Source organism: Cyprinodon variegatus, unplaced genomic scaffold, assembly GCF_000732505.1.
Source record: "Cyprinodon variegatus isolate N-32 unplaced genomic scaffold, C_variegatus-1.0 Scaffold29, whole genome shotgun sequence".
In the NCBI taxonomy this organism is placed as follows: Eukaryota; Metazoa; Chordata; class Actinopteri; order Cyprinodontiformes; family Cyprinodontidae; genus Cyprinodon; species Cyprinodon variegatus.
In genome coordinates this window covers 188,323-215,930 of record NW_015150482.1, presented here as the reverse complement: position 1 = coordinate 215,930, position 27,608 = coordinate 188,323, and the positions used below count along the sequence as shown (strand labels likewise).

General features: G+C 35.5%; 2 protein-coding genes across 3 annotated transcripts in view; both read left to right on the top strand.

The window, feature by feature from the left end:
* The window catches only part of LOC107100088 (breakpoint cluster region protein-like), a 99,568-nt gene extending 87,750 nt beyond the window's left edge, over positions 1–11,818 (top strand). The window contains exons 16-22 of the mRNA XM_015398455.1: positions 1,659–1,718; positions 1,907–2,016; positions 3,135–3,274; positions 3,536–3,670; positions 3,798–3,903; positions 5,944–6,106; positions 6,944–11,818. Coding sequence (XP_015253941.1) covers positions 1,659–1,718; positions 1,907–2,016; positions 3,135–3,274; positions 3,536–3,670; positions 3,798–3,903; positions 5,944–6,106; positions 6,944–7,033 — 804 coding nt within the window. The 3' untranslated portion in view covers positions 7,034–11,818. The remainder of the gene's footprint in view (positions 1–1,658; positions 1,719–1,906; positions 2,017–3,134; positions 3,275–3,535; positions 3,671–3,797; positions 3,904–5,943; positions 6,107–6,943) is intronic.
* A 6,681-nt stretch (positions 11,819–18,499) lies between these two features.
* LOC107099961 (adenosine receptor A2a-like) overlaps positions 18,500–27,608 on the top strand; it is a 16,370-nt gene continuing 7,261 nt past the window's right edge. The window contains exons 1-4 of one of the 2 annotated variants that reach the window (XM_015398297.1): positions 18,500–18,726; positions 23,675–24,209; positions 24,371–24,502; positions 26,800–26,903. In XM_015398297.1, coding sequence (XP_015253783.1) covers positions 23,974–24,209; positions 24,371–24,502; positions 26,800–26,903 — 472 coding nt within the window. In that variant the 5' untranslated portion in view covers positions 18,500–18,726; positions 23,675–23,973. Of the gene's footprint in view, positions 18,738–23,674; positions 24,210–24,370; positions 24,503–26,799; positions 26,904–27,608 lie in introns of both variants that reach the window. The other variant, XM_015398306.1, reaches the window with a different exon arrangement.

The window sequence follows — 27,608 nt, the reverse complement described above, 5'->3', positions numbered from 1 at the left end:
CTCACCATGACTCAGTATCGATTTGGACTTATGTCATCTCTACAGCCGCTAAGCATGAAATGCATATTGATTTGACAGCTATGCATGATTTAGAAAGACAATTATTAGGCTGTTACGGTAATAGGTCCTCATACCTGAATGGCAAATAACAGATGTGTCTGTCAGTTAAGCTCTCGTTTACTTTGAGGGAGGGATTTTTTTGACACGCAGACAAAAAGCTGCCATTTTCTACCTCTTATCTATTGTTGCTCTGGCAGGATTAGCTGTCAGAAAACCAGACGACTGACGTTACTCTGACACTGAAGGCAGATTTAGAGTGTCAGCGATGAGGCTGCCAAGTGAGCGGCAGCCTTGAGACATTACTGCAAATTAGCTAAAAGAAAGATAAAAAAGATAAATATAATTCTTCCGGAAAATATATAAATAAATAACCAAACCCAGAGCAGAGGTTTGTTTTGGTTAATTAGTTAACAGTTCTAATCTGAGCTGTCTGGATGTTATTTGGTTTTGTCAAACTGCAGCAAAAAAGTCTGCTTCCTTGTTGTCTGACAAACCTAGACATATACTCCCTCTAGTGGTCTTGTTTGTTATTGTTATTCTGAAGCTTCAACCTTTCTTAATGGGATGATGTCATTGAAAACCAGCTGCCAGAGAGATAAAAATTATATTTAACAAGATTTTCAGTAATCTCACTAAGCAGAAAAGGATTTATCTTTTAGTTGGTGGACACTGATTTAGTTTTATTTGTAATTTATTTCTTTATGTGCATCTCTCTTTGTTTGCAGCTAAGAAACCAGGGGAAAACAACAGAAAGCCTTTTATTTTGTGCAGGGTGCAGATGAAAATTTTGTCATTCATCCCTTAAATATTTATTTTATTTATATATTGTGTGTATTTTTGCAGAAAAATTGTTTTTCAGGTTATATATATAATTATTATTATCATTATTATTTTTTTAAATAATCAGTTTTGCAAATACTACATGTAAGTCTGCTAAATGCCATAGAACAAAAAGTGTATTTTTGCTGCAGGAAATTGAAACTCAAACCATAAAACAGTTTGAAAGAAAAAGCCTCTCTCTTTTAAATGAAATGTAATTCTTCATAATTAAATTGCTCAAACAAAAGACACTCTCAGCTACACAAAATTCATTTATGTGAAACGAGATCCAACATTGCATGCAACCAGAAGGGGCTCAGGCTACATCAACATACAGTATTCGGTGTCTCTTTTCATACGCTGCATCATGTCTGTTGCAACAGTGTGTATTGTTCCAGATGGCCTCTCAGTTCTCTGTGTGTTGGGTTGTTGGTTTAGTCACTGCAAATAAATCATATTAGTTAATCTCATATCTGGAAAATGTAGTAAAAGCAGGATATCAGCATCATCCCTGAAGCTTGTCTGCTGGAGAGGATAAAGCCTTGCTGTTGATACATGATCATAGCATTATGCACTCCTCATTTTATTTCATGTGGACAGAAGAAAAAAAGTTTAAACCTACAACATTAAGGCAGGTTTAAGCTGAATTTATAAAAAAAGATTTAGATAGTTCTATTTTTTCCAAAGCTTGAGTATTTGAGAAATTCTAATAAATATGCATATTTTACAATTCAATTATAACTTGATCTGGTATTAAAACTTTTAATTGTTCATTTCAGCTCGACCCTCAGACTCTTCAAGGCAAAGACTGGCAGAGAACAGTCATTCCCATGAATGGGGTGAGTGTATAAGGTTTTTTGCTCTCATTTAATGCATTTCCTTTAAATCTAATTATGTTTTGACTTTTTTTTTATCTTACTCTGTAAAACACTGCTATATTAGATCTGGGAAAGCTTTTATAAATGAATTTATGACCTTAATGGCTGATTCTTACTTCTAAACTTGTGTGAACTTTTTTCCATTCCAGATTGAAGTGAAACTGTCTATAAAGTTCACCAGCAGAGAGTTCAGCCTGAAGAGGATGCCCTCAGAGAAACCCATGGGTGTGTTTGGAGTAAAAATCTCCACAGTGACCAAGTAAGTTGACATTAGACTAAAGAAAACCTTGAATAAATGCATAGAAAGCAGCCAATTGGGCTGCATGACCTCAAGCAACAGTGCTATAGTTTGGTATTTGTCCTCAGAGCTCATTGTAAGACCTTTATGTTTCTCAAGTGCTAGTTTTGTCAGTAATGGTAAAAAATTGTGAACGGCTTGTACTTTTATAACGCTTTTTCAAGCCAAAGTGCTTTACTCTACATTCAGTCATTTAACCATTCACACATACACTAATGGTGGCAAGCTACATTGTACACTGGTGCCACCGGGTCCTCTGACCACCATGAGTAGGAAATGCGGGTTAAGTGTCTTTCCCAACGGCACTGAAAGTCTGGGCTTGAACCGACAACCCTCCGGCTGCAGTGCAAACTCCTTCAGCCTAAGCCAATGTAACACGGCGTATCACCGTATCACCGCTGTTACGTCTTTTATTTTACTCCACACTGATTAGTTTAGGCCAACAGCTTAATCTGGAGTGCTGATTAATCTCAAAGTGAGGCCAGTGACTCCTTGTATAGGACAATAATATGAAAAGCAGATTAGATCTTGTAAAATTAAATAAGTATCAGTCTTTTTTTCCATTTTAAGCTTATACAAAAATCCCCAAAAATTACTTTTTGTAATGTTATCTAATTCATAGCCGTTTATTTAAATGTTAAGTCAATATTGATAGTCATTTAATTGATTGATTAAGTAGTAAAGAGATTTTTCAGTATAACAATCTGCACATAAATGAAATCTTTTTTGTTGAAGAGAGAAGCTTCTTTCCACTGTTACCCTATGCTTGCTCTCTGATGGATTTCTTATGTTAAGAAGATTGTGTAAACAATGATATATGTTAGTTTAGTTTAAAATTGGTGCAACTGGCTGGATTTTCTTACATAGAAAACTTTTCATCACCTTGAGTTATAAACGGAACTTAAAGGAAATTTTTACTGAAATCCACAATATTTCCATTTCTATCCATGCATGAGATGGGACTGAGATGTCTGATAAGTCTGCAAAAATACTTAACTTTGAAATGAAAAAAATATTGATGTAAACAGATAAAATTAGTTTTTCTTCATCCTCCCTTTTTTATTGTTGTGCTGTTCCAGACGGGAACGCTCCAAGGTGCCCTATATCGTCCGTCAGTGCCTAGAAGAGATAGAGAGGCGAGGCATGGAGGAGGTGGGAATATATCGTGTATCAGGAGTAGCCACAGATATTCAGGCTTTGAAAACTGCCTTTGACACAAGTAAGTCCTGCATTAATCCACATGCTGCTTAGATAGAAAATGAAATGCCATACAGCATGGAGACATTTCATTAGTTTTCTTTAAATCTGTATTTAAAATTATGAGAGAATTACGATCAGCTAAAATATCCTTCTTGCACATATTAAATCAAATATTTTCTTTATATTTATTTGTCACCATTTTTGTCCAGAGTTAGATATTAAGCAGGTGACTACCTTGAATTTCCTCTCACTTTTACGATTTATTATTTTCCTCTTGCAGATAATAAAGATGTGTCTGTGATGATGAGCGAGATGGATGTTAATGCCATCGCTGGGACCCTAAAGTTATATTTCAGAGAACTACCTGAGCCCCTCTTCACCGATGAGCTCTACCCTAATTTTGCAGGTGGCATCAGTAAGTCAAATAACTCTGATCATCAAAATGAGCTGTTTGAAGAGAGTTTTCAAGTATTGTTCTTCTTTTTTTTTAAATCATCGCAATCATGTGAGCTGTTTTATTGTCTTCCTTTGCTTCTCTGCAGCCCTCACTGATAGTGTTGCCAAAGAGAGCTGTATGCTGAATTTGCTGCTTTCACTGCCAGAACCAAACCTGGTCACATTCCTTTTCCTTCTCGATCACCTCAAGAGGTAATGATATCGTAAATTAACACATACCAACGTTATATTCGGACACATGCATGGGAAAGACAAGACACTAAATGAGCCATGTGCATCGATTTAAGATTACAGATTCCTGCTGCTACTATTATGTTGTTGTTTTTTTATTTTGCATTCATGTGATGATGCTTTTTTTCTATGTACTCAAAAGCATTATGATTCCATGATCACATGAGTCGACCGGTGCTGTTTGTTGCTGAAAAGTCCAGCTTTAGCCTCTTTAAATGAAAAAAGATTAAACCAGTTAAAATTAATTTACAAAAAGTTTTTTTTTATCATATACTGTAACAGAAAATGAGTTCCGTGGTGAACATCTTATCTTGGTATTTTAGCACACAAAATGCAAATATGTAAATGGTTATTTGCTAGCATTATATTTATTTTATTTGTAGTATTGATTGTCAGCTCGGCTCTTGGCATATCATTTAGTGTGTTGCACCGGATTGCAACTTCTAGCTAAGACTTTAAAGTTTGAGGTCATTAACAGAACTCTGTCATGACCTTTTGAGGTAAATAATAATTAGCAGGTACAAACTCAAGGCTTTAGGCCAAATTTGGCTAATAGCGAGATTATGCTTGTCCCATATTTTCCATTTTTTTTACTGGAGTAGGCTTTCATGAAGAAAGTGCAGCTGCAGTGAAAACACAACTTTTCCAGCAGCGCGAATATCAAGATCCAAATTCTGTGTAGCAGCACGGCTCCCAACGCTCAAAAGAATCTACTGCACACCTTCTTCTTCTTCTTCTTCTTCTTGTTTTACTGGCATCTTGCAACCAAATGGAGCATTATCGCCACCTACTTGATCTTATTTATGTTTCCTTAAATCCTTAGGTTTAGTCCAGTTTTTTGAAGATAAGATGACATGATTTTAAGTACTGTCTTTCTGGATTTATTTGAGAAGATATTTTTAATGTTCAGTTTTTTGATTCCTTCATGTTCCAGTCCTTTCCTTAGATCTATTCTTTGACTTGCATATTTAATACACTCAAACAGCACATGTTCTACTGTTTCTGATCTACTGCACACCAAACTGAGCCGACTCTCATAGCTTGCTCGCACACCTGGTGCCTATATACGCTAATGAGCCTGTCAATTCTGTAAAGCAGACGTGACGGTAAAGAAACGGAGCTTTGATGCGTTCAAGGACCCAAAACGGGTGGGAATTTACACCCAATAAACCACCCGGTTCCACATGCAATGCAAGTTATACTTAGGTTTGAAAAGATTTATCGATTATTGAAATAACAGTCAATTAATTTAGTAATTGATTAATTGTTAACTGGTGTATAGAGACTCCAAAACATACCTTTAGCTGACAGAGCAACCCACTTAGAGAAGTAAATATACTAAAAGTTGTAGGCCTAAAGCAAAATATATATATATTTTGTATTTAGCATAAGAAAACACTTCAAGTGGAATAATTATAGTTTCACATGGTTTAAATTCTAACAAAAGCTTTTTAGGGAACCTTTTGCTATCCCATTATTAATCCAATAATTAAAAGAATAATCAACAGATCCACAGTTGCAGCCGTACTAATACCAAAAATCCCAAACTCCTCTGATAGTGATCCAAATCTGTACGTTATTTGAGAATATATTTCCTTTTATGAGAAACTTAGGTTTGTGTCAATATGAAAAGATATATTTTCTCATCTAAAAAGCAGTAAAAACATTTTTTTCGCTATTAAGACTTTCACACGACCTCATCCTGTTGTTAATCTAAGCCCAGTATGTATTTGAGTTTTATACCTCTGCATTAGACCATCAGGTTTCAGGTTCACTCGTTTCTGTTTCAGTTTATCAGTTCTCAAAACTCTACTGCAGTTCTTATTTTAAATTTTTGTTTAAAGGATTTCTGTTTAAAGCCAAATACCCTAACAATTCTTCTTTCTTACTAGTGATTAGACCTTTTAAGCAGTTGGGAACAAGATTTCCCCCATAAACAACACTGTGCCACCATCTGAGATCCTTGGCACCAATAGCACTTGTTTGTTGTCCTCTTCCCAGGGTGGCAGAGAAGGAAAGTGTCAACAAGATGTCTCTGCACAATCTGGCAACCGTGTTTGGTCCCACCCTGCTCAGGCCGGCGGAGAAGGACAGCAAGATCCCCTCTAACCCCACTCAGCCCATTAGCATGGGGGACAGCTGGTCCCTGGAAGTTATGGCACAAGTGAGCTAAACCCAGCATCACTCAGTCCTCTGTCTGCTAGTTAAACAGCTAATGTGGAGTTTAAATTAAATTGCTGTGGAAACATGTACCTCCTACAGATTCCTACTGTTTTTAATTTTTCCTTAGGATGGGTCAAAGTTTAGTTCTTAATCTAATTCAAAATTAGATGAAAAGAAGCTGACTAAATGGAAAGGGCAGTATTTAAATATTCATTTATTAAGAGAAAAAAAGGCTTTATACGGAAATTTTTCCTGTTTGTCTGATAAAATTCTTGTTTTTTAAATTAAGAATTTTGTTCATTTTCATTATAGATTATTTGATCTATTTATTATCTAAATAGAACCTGCAGGACGACATGAAGTAGGCTAGAATAACTCAAAAGCAGCAAATCATGTACTGATCTAAAGAGAGCCAGAACACAAAGGCACATTTCCCATTTTTCCCCTAAAACATTTTAGGGATCACTATTCTGTTGACTGATGTGGGTATTAACATCTATAAGAAAAAATAAATCTTTGAAGAATATCAGCTTTTAATTTCCCTTTGGAGTCAATAAGATATTTCAAATTAATTTATATTGAAACAAATTTAATCAAAGCCAGAATATTTGGATAGACTAACATTATTTCAGAAAAAATACCAATAAAGACAATAAGTCAAGGAGCATAAAAAATTCTATCATTCCCAATAAATTAAATAATACTACTTATATTTTATCTCATAAACATAATTTGATGACTTTAATCAAGGAAGTAGGCCAAATAAAAATAATCATTCTTATTTTATTACGTCACATCCTAGTTTCTAACTTACAGCTGTTATCTGTTGTGCTTTCAGGTCCAGGTCTTGCTGTATTTCCTGCAGCTGGAAACCATTCCCACCCCAGACAGTAAACGACAAAGCATCCTCTTCTCTACTGAAGTGTAGAGTTTACTCCGACTCTGTCTGCTCTGGACTATGACCGGCAGAGGTGTGAAATGGGGATGGACACTGGCTCAAAGTGAGCCTACAGTAGTGTGTTTTTAAATTGACTTGGAAGGATTGTCTCTGCAGAACACAAGAGGGCGCCAATAATCTCTTCTCCTCTGAGGATTTGAGTTCGTGATTATACACATCATTACCCAGTAGTTAGTATGTTTGGTAGCTGTAGTCATTCAGCAGACGATCTGCCTCTGTCACATTTTGGGTTTTTCTCGTCTCATAAATGCAGACGTGTTAAAGTTCAACACATCTTTCTGGATTTCACGTACCTTTACTTTGCAGCATTATACCTCAAGTTTTCATTTATTTTGGACAATCACAAATTGTTTTCCACGTCCGGGCTCTTACCACGTCTTATTTAAAAGTTACACATTATTTTGATATAGATGAGACATTTTTTGGCCTTTTTATCAACCTTTTTTTTGGAAGGCACAGGAAGCCAACACCTGTGATTGTGTTTACAGCGTAAACAAACCTGGCTGGAGTGGAAAGCTATGACTTGAAAATAGGTATTTAATAATAAAAGATAGTTGTAATCTAATGCTTTTTTTTTTGTACTAAAAAAGCAGACTTGTTTTTCTTGTCTCGTTTTTTTTTCTTAAATTAGTCTCCAGTTTAAATGCACAGGAAGCAATATATTTCTTACGTAGGAATTGTTGAAATGTCCGTCCTGTTGTAACATAGTACATCTTGCCAAATCGTTTTTTGTTGTATTTAGCAGAGAAAATGAGGCATGTAGATGTTTGTAATCTTAAAGTTGTAATTTTGTTATAAATTCTTTACTATAATTTATTTTTGGGTTGACTGGTGGGGAAACACAGTCTTTTTCTTTATAAAAATAGTACCTTTAGCATTTACGTCAAGCCTTTCTGTAAATGAGCAAGATTTTAGCCTTGTTTCTAATAATATTCACCTGTTAATTCTCCATCAAAATATCTTTATTTTTACTATGAAGCATTACAGTCTAATCTGTTACTCCCCTGTGGAAAAAGAACAAGCAAATTTAACTGCAGGGCATTCCTTATATTTGTCAAATCTCTAGAGACGTCTGTCCCCGCTCTAATAAGACATTGTGTCTGTTTGTACCATTTATTCTGTGGCAACAGAACAGCACTCATAAAGAGCACATCAGCTACTTTTTGCCCTTTTTATTTTCCGCCTAAATATTGTAAAATTTCCCAAAAGATGGCCTTGCTTTTAATTGCTCTGATTCTGATATAACATGCAGGCATGTTTTATAATTTCTATTATGTTTTAAATTCTTTTTTTTTGGGGATGACTTTGTGTTCAAACTTCATCTGAGATTTTGTCAGTTTTTTTTCCTTTTGTTTGTTTGTTTTTAACTTAATAAAACATATATTTGTGTGGACAGAGGAAGCACAATGTGATCAGGTTTCAATTTACACCATTCAGCCACAATATTGAAATCCAGAACTCATTTTTACCCTCCTTGAAGCTAATATAGGACATTGGAAAATGTTTGGTATCGGGATTTTTTTTTCCTTAAGCTTTGATAATCCTTGTTTTTTTGTTAAATCTTAAAAAAAAATGTTTTTTTCCTTGGAAAAAAAGCTGAAACAAATAGTTCTCACACTTAATGTCTGTAACAAGTGCAAATAGCACTGAGCGCCTTTGTGTTATCGTGTTCATCCTCAGTCCCCTGGTTTCTAAAATGCTGAGAACAATGAAGTTGCTGGCTTTTCAGTGTTCAGGTTTTAAACTGACATTTCAAAACTAAAAAAACAGAAACATACCTTGTATTTTCAGTCAGAGGCAAGCAAAGGTGCTGCAAATTTAGGAGTTTTATTTAAAGCTATAAAGCTTTTAGTATTTGAGCGTTGCTCCTTTCCCACCGGTTTTATTGCTGAAAGAAGCTTACTTCACTTTTCTCCTACTCAGAATTTAAAAAAAATATATCCAGCTGGAATTATTTCCAGTTCAAACACACTCTGACAATCAGTAGCATTACTAAACACAGTGTTGTTCATCACTGATTTATTAGTAAAACTGTTTTAAAAGTACAGTTACGAAGAATATGATTCAGTAACCAGCCAACTGTAGGCTGGTTACCAGAGCAGATAGCCTGACTAACTATTCTATATTCACTTATTCTATCTGATTAATGTCTAAAAGATGTGCTTGTCTGCTCAGTAATTATGCACTTCAAACATCTTATGCACTTGAAAACCTCTCCCAAGTTTAGGTGGCGTGTGTTCTTCACTTTTTACTTGAAAACAGGAAATGTTTCCAAATAATAAATGTTGTAGATAACATATAAGAATTTGCAATCAATATTCTACACTATTTTAGCAGAAGTTTGCCCAGTTGTTGCCTTCTTGCTCGATATAAAAGTAATTAGATAAAGAAAAGTAATTAGATTAGGCTAGAGAATTGGGTTTTAAATGTTTGTATAAACACCGTAATGCTGTAAGATGTTATTATTATTAATCAAGGTTCTAATACTGTGAGAACTTCCTATCGATCCCTGCCTGCTTAAATCACACAAAAACAGGTAGGAATACCATTTCAAAAATAGCTTGGGCAGATGTGCCTCAGATGAAAATTTTTTTGTTGTTTTTTGTATCACTCAAAGCACAAATTAACTGCAAATGCAAGAAATAGATTTATGGAAATATTTTAAAATAGAAAAGCTTTATCATCCCTGCAGTTAAACACCCAAATGTGTTGTAGAGCACCAAAAAATATCTAGCACAATTTATTACTGCGAAATAAAATGGGTAGATTTAAGGTGTTGTGGTTTTTCCTGTTGTGGTTGACTGGTGTATAAGAAACTACGTTAAAAGGGAAGCAAGAACTCAGTTGATTTGAATAGTAAAATATTTTTTTTTTCCTTTTATACTGCAGATTTTTGCTTCCAGCCACTATATAATTTAACTCTTTTTTCCTCTCACAGTAGCATGCCCTTTGCTCCTTTTTATACATGATCATTCAGTCGTGTTTCTCCATCATACAGAGTCCCAGCTGCCTGTACTTATCCAACCTTTTTGTGCCTCAACACCTGCTTTTGTTTACCACAGACATTTTACTTTCAATGCCAGCTTGAAATGCTGGTGGTAAAAAAAAAAAAAAAAAAACTTTCATCCTCCTGTTGCCTTTGCTGAGGACAGCCACACATCTTTCATCTTTTTTCTTATAGGCTAAGACAGGACCTTAAAGTACAAGCATGGTCTTAGCTCATCCTATACATGAGCATTCCTTCATCGACCTCTGTTGCTGTAAGTGATTTAAACTCTGCTAAATTTGGTCTTCTAAGGGCCACGCAGTTTTATCTCTTGTAATGCCTTTTTATGCTAATTTATTTATGATTCCTTCTAGTTTGGTATGAGAAAGTTCTTTATCTTTTAATTTATGTTAAAATGTCAAGATAATGTAAGAAACATGTCTTAATATAATGTGTTTTTTTTCTAATTACCTGCCTCTTCTGCTGTGTTTAAAGCATTTTGTTGCCAGTTTGTCTCACTCTAAGAACCACTAAGTAGCTCTGTATACAGTGTCTCGCAAAAATATTTGCATCCTTTGAATGCAGTCCAAACATTTTATGATGTATGAACTGCAAAATGAATTCATTTTATTGGAGTTATATGTGAAACACCAACACAAAGTTGTGCTTATTTATAAAGGGAAAGAATGAAGATTCATGGTTTTCAAAAAAGGGTTAAAACAAAACTCTGATAAAAAATGTTATATGCATATTTGTATTTGAAAGACGTCATTTTAGGGCAGTTACAGCTTCAAGCTTTTTGGAGTATGAAAACCAGCTTTGTATGTCAGGTGACTGAAGTTACTGCCCGAAGAAAAAAACATAATTTTCCCTTTCTTTTGATAGGTGTGCTCTTCTTTTTGTTGGTGTATCACATACAACACGATTTGAGGTTTTAATGTGAAAAAAATGTAAAGAAAAAGGTACAAATATTTTTCCAAGGTATCTTTCAACTGAGTTTCTGCACTGTCAGCCCGGCGTATCAATATTTTTCGAGCAGCAGACTGGCCACTGTGATTGTTTAGCTCTCTGACGTGTACAACCGAATAGATGATGCAGGTTCAGGTAACTCAGATTTTCCATGGACTGTAAAATATGTATTATACTAGAAAATACATACCTTGGTTTCCCTTTTATTTATTGTGCAATTCACTGGATCATTAAGCAGCAAACTGGTACACTTTTAACCTTTTTGCAAATCCAACCTGTCAGTTTTGCGGTAGAGGAGAGTCTAATAAAACTCTAAATCTGTATTGTTTTGGTCAGTTTGTTGCTGTAACTGCATGTTCTCGCCACAAATTCAGCCCCAGCCAAAAAAAAAAAAAAAATTTTTTTTTTTGTGGGCTTGCCTGAAGGTATGGTGCATATTGCTTTAAATGTGCATTTATTGTACAGGAACCCTGTTGTGTATTGCCATATTATAGGTAATATAACAAACCTTCTGCTGCCACTTCTCTGAAGTCATGCCACCAATAAATCTGCCTACTTTTTTTATGTTGAGAACATAAAGTTACTCTCAAGGATGAGAATTGTCGACCAACTATGTCACTTTCTTTTTCTTCCTGTTAACTATTCAATGTTCTGCTTGTAGAACTGTAAAAAGGATTACTGTATTCTGAGGGTAAAACATGTTTGAGAGGCATTTGCAGCCTATGTTTGTACACAAAAATAGTAAATAAAATCTCCTGTATCTACATAGAGCATTGTGCATTCCTCTTATGAGTCTTACTAAAGTAAAATTAAGAGACTGAAACTGCTAAATGTATCTGCCTTTGGTTGTAAAACTGTATGCTATACTTTTAGCTAATGCTTAAACCGAATGTATGATTAGATACATCTTAATATATAAATTGTAAGGAAAAATAACATTTGCATTTGTAAATACAGTCCTTAACAAATCTTAACTTCTGCCTCACTGCCTGCTCTGAAGCTTTCCTCCCATCCTACCTGCAGACCTTCACTCTTAACTTTTTATCTTTAGGCAAAATACAGAAAGTTATACTTAACCCACTTTTTACCATTGGCTCTCAATGACTTCAATTACTTGTATTTTTTTCCAAGGGATTTTTATGTATTTTTTTGCTAAAACCTGAAAGAAGAAAGAGTCCAGTCCAGCCAATCAGTACGAGAGGCGTCGCTTCACCACAGAGAACTTTGACAAACTTTTACAGATATTGATAAAAGAAACACTCTGACTAGAATTAAAGTTATAGGCTAATGTGGGGTACAGTGATAATTCAGCTCTGCTGGTGTTCCCCAAACAGCCACAGCCAGCTCAACAACTCATTTAGCAAACAGATCGCTGAGAGTAAGCCCACATTGAGGACCGTTGAAATATAGGACTGGTATATGCTGCAGACAGAAGCTAGGCAGGACAGGGCTGCATAAAAGCAAAGTAAATGACCATTTAGAGCAGTAATTCCCAACAGGGGGTACTTGTACCCCTAATGGACTGTGAGTGTGTTACAAGGGGTACATGAAAATATTTCATTTCTCATGTAATACAATAAAATAGGGCTTATTTGTGAGGACCCCACTAGAAACTAAAACAAGCCCTTTTTTCAACCAAAAAGTAAGTTATATGTTTGAGTTCACCTTCAGCTGTGACACACATCCAAACCAGGCAGAGGAACAGACTGGATGTAGAGAAGAGCCTGGGATTAGCTGTTTTCCCTCACCTGATCAAAGCAAGATTAGGTGTAATAAAAGATGAAAACAAAGTACAACAAATACAGGCAGTCTAACTATAATTTTTGTTCGGTATTGTGTTCCCAATTCCTCAAGTTTAAACGTGATTACAGGGGAGTTACTCAGAAGATCTACAGTTTTATAAATGCAGATTTATAAAATGATTTTATTTTGTATTTATTTTGATTCCTTATTAACTTCCAGGGAAGATAGTTTTGATGTTTTTTTTAGTTGGAAAGAATAACATGCCAAAGAATTAAATTCTCCAGTTAAAAAGATTAAATAAAATAATCTTTTTAACTTTTAATTTACTTTTAATTTATTTTACAATTAGTTATTGTATGTTCCACTTTTGGACAGTAAGACAAAATGCACAAAGGGGTAAACAAGTCAAAAAAGGTTGGGAAACACTGATTTAGAGTATATACTGATATCACCAGCAAATACTTCACCTCATTCACATTTTGTTCAGTGTGTGTAGTTTTTATATTTTTATACGATGTGTTGTCTAAATTGTGTATTTATATTTCTACTTATTTTAACTTTCTAAGAACATCTTTTTTTTCAAATAATTTCAGTATGTAGATAATATTCCGATTCTTCTGTAGTATACTTTTAAATTTCCTCCTATTAGGATGATAAATCTCTCTTTCTGTAGATTATGTGCTTTTTTTTTTTTTTACTTCCACTACATCAGGTAAGAGTAGGCTCATTTAAGATCAAACATGATCTTTGCAGCCTAAGCGGATAAAAGTTTGCTGATTCCCAGTTTTTTATTGTATAGAGAGTATCTCTCCTTTCTTGCTCATCTCTCCATCTTTTCTGCTTAAGACACTGTTAGGCTCATCAAAAGTTTTCCTCCCTATTCTTAACAGTTTTTCACTTTAGGAACTCTATAGGCCTGAGGTGCTTCTTGAATAACTTTTATCTAATTCCAAGAAATATCTTAATGTCAACAGGAATAACTTCTGGTCATAGGATTCTTTTATGAATACAGGCCCCTTTGTTTTCTTCTTATGCATCAACAAAAATCCTCAACATTTTATCTGTACAGATATGTACATCATGTTTTTTAGTTTTACTCTCACTTTTTGTTTTAAAGGACAGTGCTTCAGTTGAGTAGCTCATTACTGTTTTACATTGAATTACAAACAATAAATAGCCTTAATAGTGGCTGACCAGACTGGATTTTTGCAGATTTGCAAACAAACTTCTGTGTTTTCTTAGAGAAAATAAAGATGTTTCTGGGTGGATGTGCTCAAGATTGTATGGGTGCCTGAGACAAAGCCTGATTTGTGACATGTGTTCTTGTAGCGACAATGTGTGAAGTGTGTCAGTCGCTTTATGTTGGTAATCGTTGTGAAACTCCCTGGGATGCACGGGGCAGTCAATGTTAGACTGTAGGCAAAACCTAAGGCCACCTTCTTTCTTTAATATTAGTATCTTCCTCAGTACTCAACAAGATTAGGATATAATATACCGGTATGTTTATTATGTAAACAAAGCATGTGACTCATTCATGGAAATACTGTAAAGTCTATGACAAAATCCCAACATGTTTTTTGCCAAAACACATTTTTTAACCATGGATGACAACAGGATTAAAACAAGCCTGCAATAAAAAAAAAATTACAAATTAAAAAAAACCCTAAAGAAAATTAATAACCAAAGAAGCCAAAGAGAAATACAAGAAATGAATTAATAGGTTAGTTTTGATTTTAAGAATAAGTAAAACATTATAACAGGTGAGAGACACTAATAGGTAGAAAGATTATTCATTTCCAGGCTCAATTAGAAATTATAAGCAATGAGATGAAAATGCGATGAGGTTTCCATATTAATATTTTGTTAGTAATAATTCTTAAAAAACAAAATAAAAATTCCATGTTTTGATAAATGTAAGCTAAAACATTGATGCAAATATCCACAAAGCAAAGGCTGATTGTAACGACACTATTAAGAAGCATATCAACAGCATAGATGTGGCCGAAAAATAAATATCTATTGTCAAAGGCTATACAAGGGATTATCTGGCTATTTAGAAGGAAATATAATATTATTTAAATAAAATATTCAGGTTATAAATTAGCCATTTAAATAATTTTTTTAATCTAAAGTTATTATAGTTTATAAATATAGTAACAAAACATTATTTCGCCAAATAATTAACATGTATTTTTACTCTCTCAAATTTCTAAAATGTTTAAGAAATTACTTGTTGCCTAACTAGATTGCCTAACTAATTGGTTGGTAATAATAAAAATGCTTTGCACAAGTAACCCGGGGTGGTTGGCATTACATTGCTTGATGCTCTTCACAGCCGGAACTCCTGCCTTTCATTGAAAGGATTAACAATGGTTGAAGGGGTGTAAATAAGAAGCTTTGGTTATTTTGAGACTTTTTGAGTTATTTTGAGATTCCTTCTCGTTATCATTTCAACCCCCAACCCCATGCAGGGGACAAAACATTTTGCCTGGGCAGCCATTACCCCTAATGACCTCCTTTCAGATGCATAGACCAGTATCGCGATTGCAGGCTAACAAATAAATCAAAACGACCCCCCCATGCCTAAGGGGTGAACCTGTCCTTCTGGTTCAATTTGCATGTTTTCTAAGGCAAATTAAGTTTTTGGGCTGTTATACAAAAGCTTCGAATTTAACGCTAATTCTGACATTTCAAATTGAAAAAGCTTCCTGTATGGGAAGCGAAACGTCTTCAAATGTGGATTGTGTTTTAACTTTTTTTGGAATGACTATGACCTGGATGAGTGAGAATCTTCACCAGCATATTATTTTGAGACAGCACATGTTTAACCCTCCTCTACTTTAATGCAACGTATCTAACCCATTCCTTTGGGCCACACTGAAGGACTCCCTGCTACACTGATCCTTAGGGAGCCACAAACTTCTAATTTGCATAGTTCGTGGTGGTCATGCCTGGATTTGTTATTTTTCAGTTATTCATTTGTAAAAAATGTGTTTTAGTCTTTAAAATACCTGATTTTGCACATAACTACTTAATGAAAGAATCGGAAGAGAAATTCAGGAAAATATGTGGGGAGGGGGCTGATAAATCCATTTAGTTGTTTACGTACTTATTTATTTTTTTAACGATCTTGGTTGCTTTTCTCTAAGTTTTCAGTTTCAGGTTTATCCATGTTTTTCTTTGTTTTGTAGCTTTATTGGTGTGTTCTGGATTTATTTATGTTTCTTAGGTTTTTCTTTGCTTGTCCTCTGTTGCCCCCTTGTGTTTTCTTTTCCCTTGGCTTCCTCGTCAGCTCTACTCACACCTGCTCCTTATCAGCTCGTTAGTCCTGCCTTTGTTCAGTCAGCTATAAATACACTCCCTGTGCAGTCCCTCAGTGCTGGTTCCTCGTCCTACTTCATCTTACCCTGTCTCCTCATGATTGTTTTCCCCTGATGTCCCCATGGTTTTGGTTTGTGTTTAATTTTTATGTTGGATTTTTGGATTCCTGTTTTGTTTAACATTTTTAAGTTGGATTTTTTGTATTCCTGTTTTTGCTGCCTGTGATCATTCATTAAATCTTCAAAGAACTCACTCCTGCTTCTCAGCCTCTGCATTTGGGTTCTCACAAAAACCTCCAACCAAATCGTGATATATTTATTTTTTTATTTATTCTTTGTTTTTCCTACCTATTTATGGTACCCATCCTGTTGATAAAAAAACTGAAAATGTATTAAATATTCATTTTGAAACACCATTAAGAGAGATGGCCTTGGCTAACTTAGGAAGTACTATTTTGGGGATGCTATAACTTGTTATATCCTTGTAAATACTTTCAGGTTGTGAGAGGAAGCGTGGGCTAAATGAAAAAAATGCCCTGTGTTTATTAATTGGGCTGGAATTTGGCAATACTTCTGTTGAGGATGGCTATCAGTTGTTTTACCTAAAGCGAGAAACTCTGGTGCAGAGACAACCTGATCCTGGAGGGAAGAAAATGAAGATCACATCACAGACAACCTCACCTGGACTGTAAACTCCACCTCACTGGTTAAAAGGGCAAAAAAGTGCATGTACTTCCTGAGGAGGATGAGGAGAGCCCACCTGCCACCACCCACCCTCACCAACTTCTCCAGAAGCACCATATTGAGCGTTCTGACCAGCTGTCTCACTGTGTGGTGTGGAGGCTGCAGTGTCTCAAACTGGAAGAAGGTGAGAAGAGTGGTAAGAACAGCAGAGACAACCAGAGTTGCGTGTACCGAGATCATAACATTATCAATGACCCCTCACACCCCCACCATGGAAGGTTCCTCCTGCTGCTCTCCGGGAAGAGGCTTTGCAGCATTCAATGCAGGTCCAGCAGATTCCAAAACAGCTTCTTCCCCACCACCATCAGACAGCTGAATGTTGAAATAAACTCTAAATCATGTCACAGACTCTACATCACACAGACTAACACCAAACTAAAATATGGCATATTTGCATCATATATATTAATGCTCTGAACTTTCATGACAAAGCATTTTTGCACCATATTGTTTTCTCCCACACTGTTTACATTTGATCACTGCTGCACTTTATGGAATGGAAATGTCATTAGAGCTGTACAAAACTAAAATTCGCTTCATATACGTATGTGTATACAAAATGACAATAAATGTTGTCTAAGTCTAATGGACAGTGGTGTCAAAAGTACACACATTTGTTACTTAAGTAGAAGCATAGATACTGCAGTTTAAAAACACTCTGTTAAAAGTTGAAGCATAAACTTCACCTCTTTACTCAAGTAAAAGTGAAAAGGTATGTGCTCCAAAAACTACTTAAAGTATAAAAGTATAAAGTAACCTTTAAAGAAAAACATTCAGATGCCACTGTATGAATTGAAAGCTAAATTTTTCGACTATTTTGAAAAATTCTTTGAGATACAGTAGGGTAAAGGATCTCCCAATACCCTCTCGCCTGTGTCCGACCTTTCAGACATTTCAACATCTTTTTCTGAATCCGACATTGTAGCATGGCATAGACAACTCACGTTTAAAGTTTGAAGAACACCTGCTTGCTGCTGATGATTTCCTTTAGCTAAACAATGAGTGTTTGCGTTATATGACTCATCCAATTCCACTAGTTTTCACTAGATGTGGATGTGGCCAATGATCTGGATTGGATGGCGCGCATGACGTGAAATAAATATTTACAACATTAAACCGAAGCCAAGAGTAACGTTTAAAAATGTAAGGAATAGAAAGTACAGATACTTGTGTGAAAATGTAATGTGTAGAAGTCAGAAGTAGGAAGAAAAATAAGTAATGGAGTAAAGTATAGATACCTAAAAAGTGTACTCAAGTACAGTAACAAAGTATTTGTACTTCACTACTTGACACCTCTGCTAATGGATGCAGGGCATCCTAACGATAAACACATTTATCTTGATATCTTTCTTCCAGTAAAGGTTGAGGTATTGAATTAAAATTAATCAGATAAAATAATGGGCTCAGACACTTTAATAAAAAACAACTGATTAATGTCATTATACTTTCACAAAGTTGCTTGTTTTCTTTTTTCTTTAATTGTGAGAATCACTTGTCTTGTGAGGTATTTCACTTTTATCCCCCTGATGTGGTCTGCTTTAAACCCCCATTTGTCCCTCAGTTGTTTCCAATACTTCAGGGCACCCAGTCAATGTAAAATAGAAGCACATCACCTTTCTGACAGAACACAACTAGAACCATGTTGCCTTGTGCAGACTACATGAGGGGGCGGGCCTCCACCCTGCAGCTGCTGCTGCTGCTGCGCACAGTTGGAGCGATTTGGGGGAAGGAGCGCGCTGCAGACGGAGCGGGGCCGCACGCGCTGTTTTCCTGTCATCTGTGATCTCAGAGGGTTTTCTTCTTAACAGTTTCTGTTCCTCCAGTCAAACTTAGACTTTCAGCTCATTGTTTGCTGTCTCAGGTTAGTATAAAGCCAGCCAGCATAAAGACCAACCCATCAGGTAAGGAGCAGGTAAAGACTTCTTTGTTAAAAATGCGTCATTTAAAGATCTTTAGTTGTATACCGCATATAATGAAGATTTTCAATTTAAATCAGATATTTAAAAAGATATTACAAAAGAACAAACTAAAAAGAAATTGTCTTTAACTTGAAGAAAAGTGTTTTCAGGAAATGACAAAATAGACTACTAAATTGCAAGTAAGGTTGTGATCATCCATGTTTACTATAAATGGAGGGAGTACCTTGAATCTGCTTTGCCATGCTTTTTAAATAAAAATAGATTTTAAAGTATAGGATCGGCATCTCTAACTCGTGTTTTTGTTTCATTGAACTTTGTTGGAGCAGAGCTGATACATTGATTGACAGGGCAGTGACAGATCCTTTCCAACAGAATGTGCATTTTCTTATCACCTCTTCCTCCGCTGCTCATAAGCATGACCAAACTTTTGATCAACTGTTATTTTCCTTTTCTTCTCTTTTTTTCTGTCAGTGAAAGTAGATGAAAAATCGTATTTTTGTGTTTTGCAACATTTTGAATTGGGAGAAAAAAATGTTTTTGCTTGTCGCCATGCTTTGGAGGATTTGCACACTAATCACTTCAGTTGTAACCTCATTAGGTCGTTTGCAGCAACTGCATAAATCCCGTTTGAGTTCCCAAACAGCAGAGCAATAGAGGAAAGTTGGACTTTGCTTGAACAGTAAAGAGTTCACCTCAGGGGTACAGCTGGTTGCATTTTGTATGTTTTCAGAGGTTCATATTTAATGAAGTGTATAGGAGTCTAAAAATACTACCTAAGAGATATGAGAGCAAAAAAAGAGAAGCAAATTCTGCAAACTTGTGTTCTCTTTGTATTTGCACTGGCAGCTGCAGATATATTTTCCTTTTTTCTTTCTTTTAGTATTTCCTCAGTGGATTCAGGCGTTTTAGTTCCTAGTGTCAAATTACACACCAGTGAGCCTCACCATTAGGACTGCTCACCTGATCTTAAAAGGAAGCATAAAAAGTAGATGTAAATGTGTTTTGGCCTGCCTGCATGGAATGCATATGTTTCTGAGTTTTTGCAAAGTTCAGTTTCGCACTTTTGCACAGTGCACACTCTAAGCATTTATTGTGGTTTGCGTTGAAATTTTGAGCTTGTGTTAAATGTAACCACTGTTGTTTTTATGACACATTTTCTTTTTTTTGACATTACGAAGCTTGTCCTTCCCCATCAATGAATGCAGTGAAAAATGTACAAATCTAAAACTAAAATTCTACTGCTTTACTAAAGAGGTCTTTTAAGTAGGAAAGTTTTTATCAGTTCCTTTCACACTCAGAGTCACATTGGTTCTTAATCAAATAAGATAATAGCAGATTTTAGAGCACATTGTATATACTTCAATGCGGAGGAGGTTATCAGTAAGGCTCTACCTGTATAGTACACATTTTCATTTAACTGTTTGCTTTTCTAGCTCTAAAGAATAGAAGAATATTTTATCTTTTATCTTAACCGTTAAGTTAACTTTTAAGAATCAATCAAGCTCACAGTCCACATATAGAAAGGAGACTCAAATTAAAAACACTTCCTAGAAAGAAAATACAACCCTACAGGCTACCCTCAGGAATCAGAAGAAAACACTATATAATAATATATTAAAAGCACTTAGAGAGAAAAATATGGAAAAATATGTTTAATGATGGAAGTAGCATAATAATGTGCAGCATAAACCGAGTCCAGATCTGGTAGAAGGTATCCCACAATTCCCGTGTGGTGTACTCACCACCTGTGCTGAATTCTTCCTATTTTGTTCGTTGCAGCTCATGAAGCGTAATTGTAAATTAATCTGGAAGACTGTTATCAGCTTCACCTGAACCACCTGCGATGTCCATCGTTCAGCTTCACCCAATCAACCCGTGGGCTGCACCTTCTCCAAATTCAATCATCTTGCAAGATCCCCTTCATTTAGCTCCTGGTTCAGCTTCTCCTTCCTGCACCCAAGCGAACTTTCACCCACCTTCACCCCATCCCCTCCCTCCCTCTCAGACTGTTCTCGTCATCTCTCGCTTATTCCACCACCAGTGTAATTGTCACAGTGGGGGTGGAGGTTTGAAGGGACCCAAATGCAGACAAAAGCTTGAGGTGGTTATTTGAATGTTTTAATGACAAAAGTTTAACAGTAGCAAAAATCCAAAAATATAAATCCACAAAAATTAAAAAATGCTGAAACCAAGAATACTCACAAGAAGAAGGGGACAAAGTAATTAAAATAAACCAGCAAAGAGTGACTGAACAGGAGGAGAATACATGGAAGAGCAACAAAGACCTGGCTAATTAGCAGATTGGGAGCAGGTATACTGTAAGGAGAGGCAAGAAGGGAGCTAAGGAAAAGGAGACTGACACAAAAGGACAAACAGGAAATATTTAAGAAATAAAATACAATCAAAAATACCTAGAACACAAGAATGAAAAGTAAGGCCAATGAAAACTGAGAGATAAAACTAGAACAAAACCAAAACCATGACATTAATAAGTCGGGGGAAGACTACTCTAACCTTTCTCTATGTTACTCATGTAATGTTGATTCCCAGCATAAAAAGTCTTCTGCCGGGGTCAGAGTGGCAAATAACTTATGTCATTTATGTCTTCATCTGCTTCTCTCCTTAAACCCCAGTCGGCCTCAGCAGATGGCCGATCACACTGAGCCTGGTTCTGCTGGACGTTTCTTCCTGTTAAAAGGGAGTTTTCCTCTCCACTCTCGCTACATACATGCTCAGCGCTGGTTAAAATAGAAATATTTTTGAAGAATATGATTGTGTTGCCTATATAAATAAATTGAATATTTTGTAATTGAAGATTTTCTCTGAGCGAGTCTCTCCCAAGTTGAATTACTGTCCCCCTGAGGCACAGGATGATTTCACTATTAATGCGGAAGAGGTTTGTGAATGCCTGAGCAGAAACACCAGTCCATTTCAATATCCCGAGAAAGAAGAGATGGACCAGAAATAATGTGAATACCTAGGAACCCCATGTTGTTCTTTGAAGAAAAAAATAGAAATAATCATATTATATATATGTATATACTTTTCATTATTACATTTTAACTAAATTATAAAGGGATAAATTAGAAAAATTTAAACTCACACAAACTGAGATGCCACTTAAGGATTAGTTAATGTTCATGTTTAATCCCTAACAGTTTCGTGGTCTGCTTGTTTGCTTCGTTTCCTAGAGCTGCTGTTTTTATTATTATTTATTTAAAATTTTTACATCAACATGCAGTATTTTCTTTCTGCTATGATTTTTAAAAATATGTTGTCGGGGAGGCTGGTTAAGTTCTTTAATCTTTGACGTATGTTTTTCTCATTTTTTCCCCCATGGTGTTTGATGCTAAGTTTCTTCTGTATAGGAGTAGAAATTCTATTGATTTCTTCATAGAAATCGTCTCTATGGTCACCTCTTTCCTAATCGGAAAAAGAAATAAACTTATAATTGCTCACAAAATGTGACATAAAGGTGCTTAAAATGTCAAACTTAGCATTTTAATAGTATAAGCTCTAACATCTGATCTTCTAAGAACTTTGTAGGTGTTGTTTCACTACGTTAAAACACATTTTGTGGTGTAAACTGGGAGCCTAAATTATGTTGTCAACTGTATTAACAGCTTCATTGAGATGAAGAAGGGACATTGTTACACTTTGGCATTAACAGAAAAGATAGCAGATCAAGTCTATTATACATTTAGTTCTCTGTTCCTGCTGCAAAAATGCATTCCCAAAGTATGATTCCACCACCGCCCTGTTATAGTATGGGGATGGTATTGAGTCCAGCTGTTAGTTTTCCTGTACTAATGGCAAATGTTTTGCATATTAGCCAAAAACCTCATGGGGATCCCTCATATTTGCTGAATATCTTAGATTAAATTTTGCAGGTTTTAAGCAGATTATTTATGGCTTCCCTTTAAAGATGCTTTTCTTCTGGACACTTCCAGATGTACAGTGCACACCAACTGAACTGCCAGCAGATTTTCTCACCGGAGCTTTGGATATTCTCACCTCCTCCAGAGAACCATTGGTCTCTTGGCTGCTTCTCTGATTAATGCTCTTTCAGCTTAGATGTTTGCTTATATCTTAACAGGGTTGCAATTGTTCAGAATATAATTTTAAATTTGATCTTTGAGATGTTCAAACCATTATAACCTCACAGTTGAGCTCTGATCTTTCCTCTGTGTTTTTTTTGTCATGATGCTATTTGTTCACTAATGTTTGGTAGAAAACATCAGAGCCTTTTAAAAAACATCTCTTCTTTTGAAAACATTTAATTATACACAACTAGACTTCCTACAACTAAGAGCATAAAATAAAAAGCGAGCTAAATGGAAATACAAGCCATACTTCTTAGATGCTAATTTACAGTAACAAAAAAGAAAGTTAAGAGCATGTATAATCATTCTATTCATGGCATATATGTGTCACTTATATAATTATAGTTCTGTAATTTGATCTTATTATTTTTTTATTATTATTCCTGCTTTTTAACTTAGAGAATTTAACCTATGTCTGAGGTAATTATTTGTAACGTTTGCAGACATTTTGTTTAAGAAATCCTAATGTGCTTACAGTATACAAGAATTTCTACAAAAAAACTGTTCTGTAAAGTTTTCCTTTCATTATACAGTTACATTCGAACAATTAGTGTTTGAGTTACTTGTCTAATTATCTGTGATTTTGGTGGAAACTATGTCAGTATCTCAAATGATAAGAGAAAGAGATTTTGGGAACCTGTTCCTAAATAAAAAGCCCCTTGTTGTCTTGTCTGATTTGACCCTGTCCCCTTGTCATCAAGTGATAGATACGTTCTTTTATGTGTGTGTGTGTGCGCATGTACAGTGCGTGTCCATTTAGCACAGTGAAATCTGTTTATATAAGCTAAAACAGTGACACTATGTTCTGCCTTTTCCCCCCTCTCCAGACTGCTGCTCTTCTTTTGCATCGCCATCAGCTCCATCCTCAGCGTTCTGCCTCCCTACATAATGGAGTTTATTGAAGAGAACTTGAAAAAGAGGAAGACTCACAGCCTAGTACAGTAGTGGTGACAGGGAAAGGTGGGATTTAATTCCGGCATTGCATGTGCAAGGCTGGTGCTGGGAACTTCCAGCTTTGCCTCACTCTCTATGTGACACAATTCCTTTTGTCTCAAGTCATACCATGTGGTCTGGTGAGCAAATATTGTGTCTCAAAACAAGACAAGGAGCTGATTGGTTGGGATGAATGTACAAAGAAAGCAAAAAAAGGGAAAAAACAACCATGCTGAAAGCTCACCAGGTGGTTTATATTGGCTTGGAGCTGCTGATCGCTCTTCTGGCTGTGACTGGGAACATCCTGGTCTGCTGGTCCGTCTGCCTGAACTCCAACCTGCAGAGCATCACCAACTTCTTTGTGGTCTCATTGGCAGTTGCTGATATCGCTGTGGGGCTGCTGGCAATTCCCTTTGCCATCACAATTAGGTATCATTTCCTGGTCGTTATCTAATTTTGGGCAAGGGTTAATGTTGTGCCACTGAAATATTACATTACATGATGAGATACAACCCACTGATGTTTTCTCCTAATTGTTGTGATAGCTGCCTTTTTGTTTCGGTAATGGCTCCTTTTTTATCCATCTCCAGTGTGGGCTTCTGTGCCGACTTTTACGGCTGCCTCTTCATCGCCTGCTTTCTCCTCATACTCACGCAGAGCTCAATCTTCAGTCTGCTGGCCATTGCTGTGGACCGCTACATCGCAATCAAGAACCCTCTCAGGTGCCCCACCACTCCACGCCGTGACTAAACAAACCTTATTGCAATCCACTAAGACAGGAAATATGCAAACAAGCTCTGAAAAGAAAAAAAAAACAACAAAGAATGAGCGTTTCACCTGGACATATTTGCATTGATTCATCCATGCATAGCAAAGCTATTCTGCATTGATGGGAGGTAAAGGTGCAGAAACATCTAACCTTCAGCAGTTCTTAACGCTTTCTGGATTCCCTTGTTCTAAAATGGGTGTTTTTTAGAACATTGAATTAGTAGTTGGTTACTAACTCCTGTTAGGAAAGTTTTATCTCGTAATCCACAGCGGGTGACGCATTTGCATAAGGGGTTGCATAATAACCTCATTGTGTACTGACTGCTAAGGCTGGTGCCAACTTGTCCAGGATATTGGTCAAAAGCACTAAAACAGTTTTGACTATTTCACCTAATGATTCAAAGATTATTTAAGCTATATTTCATGTTAGTCATCTTTATTGTATCTATCAACCCCCCTTTTTTATTGTTTATTTTTTCATGCAAACGCAGTTCCAAGAAATATTAAAGACCTTCTGCAGAAATTGAAATATATTCAATCGTTCATTTAAATAGAAAAAAACATCCCTAATAAAACTTGTGCAGGCGACGACTGAAATCATGAATGAAAGATAAGGAGCAGAAAGCAGTAAAAAAAAAAATATTATCCCCAAACAATAAGTTTTACTTATTCAACCTAGATATTTAAAACCCTAGAAAAATAGAAAAAAAACAAAAACACGCCATGTTCAACAATAAACATAAAAAGAGCAAAAACAAAAAACAACTAAATCAGCCTATCGACTGTCATAATGACTCATCAAAATGCAAGTTTCTGTTAAACACAGAGTAAGTTTCAGCTTGCTTTAAATCACTAATACGCCTTTTCTACAAATCAACACTTTTAATAGAAATACATATTTCCATCATCAGTGTTTTGTACCTGAATTTTCTGAAAATGTGTATGTCTTTTAATAATTGGAAATTGCTTACAGAGGAGGAAATTAACCCCTAAAAAGTATCATTTAGAAAAAACAAAAAACAACTTTTTCACAGCACAACTTCCCAAAATCAGACTTCTGCAGTTTCTGGAATGAGTGATATTGCATTTCCCCCCTCTGGAGGGCAATGAGAAAAAGATTAAAGAGAAAACAAAAATGTTTAAATATTATTTTTTTTAACAACCTAATTTCATGAAATAAAGTGTTTGTGTGAGCAATTACGGATAGTAGTTAAGTATATATGAGGTGCTCCTAAAATAAGTCTGTTACTTGTATTTCATTTATATCCATGTTTGTTTGTGCCTTCTTGTTGGTGAGATACACTAAATTATCAAGTGAAAAATAATATTTTATGCACAATCTCAATGTTGTGCATAAAATAGTATGCACAAAGGAACCATATATCTTATCATGTGAGTGAAGGCTTTAGCCTACACATAATACATAGCTAAACAAAAACAAGGGAAACAAATAAACACAGATATAAATGTAATTTACATTATTTATTAAAACATAATCAGCAAAAAGAAAGAAATAAAATTTCCTTGTAAAGTGCACTGGATTGGATCTCTGATTTCCGAATCAAATCATCGATATCCGATCCTGGTAATTAGTCAATATGAATCTGATATTCAATAAAGGTATTAAATTTGTGCATCTCGAGTAAATACAAATGACACCTTTTTTAGATTTGTGGACATAGGGGAGAAAAAAAACATGTGTTTTGATAGCTTTTGGCATTTTAACAACATTAAGTGGAAAAACCTGCTTTAAATTATTTGGATTACTTATCAGAAGTAGTGACTCGCCATTGTCAGAGTTAAAATTTACTTTGGGATCTGGTTTTATTTGATTAACATACTTGTAAAAAACAAACTAGTCCTACACATTTTTATGTTTGGTGTATTTATAATTCTATTAAAAGGAAAAGCAAATAAGGAAATTAAATAAATTATTTAAAAAGATTTAGAAATAGCCTATTCTAAAGAAACTTATTTTCAAAAATGTAATTGTTTGTGATTGTGGCGTGTTTAATCATCAAACCCATAAGTAGCAAAGCCAGACCATAAAAGTAATGTGTGCTGATTACTCTGAGGCTCTTTTAAGAAACCATCAATTTGTCTTAATAAATAAATAACGAAGTTAGATTTAAGTGCACATGCGGCTAAAATCTGCAAACATTTACCTTTCCTCTCAATGACGTAATCACAAAGAGATTAGACAAAGATTTTTTCCTTACATTGTATCTTTGTGCTTTGTTCAACCCTTCAGGTACAACAGTCTGGTAACAGGGCAGAGGGCGAAGTGCATTATAGCTCTGTGCTGGACTCTGTCAGCTGGGATCGGCCTGACCCCAATGATTGGTTGGAACACTGGTGAGAGTTAGCCGATTTTCTTATTGTCATTTGTATATTTGAAAGGCAAACTTTATTCTCTTCTGTCATTGAAATAAAACTGAATTGCATGTGATGCTGAAACTAAACCTTTTTCACTGGACTGGCAAAACATTTATCATGGCTGTCACCAACAATAACTGAGTTTAACGTTAAAACAAATATATTCATCTTGAATTCTCTTCAGTCAGAGGTCTCGACGTGGATCCTAACATCTTACCAACGAGAAAGGAGACAATGGCTCTTTGAATAAAAAAAGAAATCCTAAAATATAGAAATTCAGGGGCCGTGAGGAGGAAAAAGTTGGCACGAAAGTATATGTTAAAAGTCATCCTACAGCTATACAGGTTTCAATAAGTTAGATTTCACTAAAAGACTTAGACAACATTTATTGTCATGTTGTATACACAGAGTGTATACAAAGTGAAATTTTGTTTTGTACAGCTCTCACATCCATTTCTTAAAGTGCAGCAGTGATCAAATGTAAACATTGTGGGAGGAAAAAACAGGGTGCAAAGAAACGCATTGATATATCAGTTTGATGCAGATTCAACATTCAGCTGGCTGATGCCGGTGGGGAAGAAGCTGTTTCGGATCTGCTGGACCTGCAGTGAATGCTGCATATATACACTATATTGCCAAAAGTATTTGCTCACCTGCCTTGACTCACATATGAGCTTAAGTGAC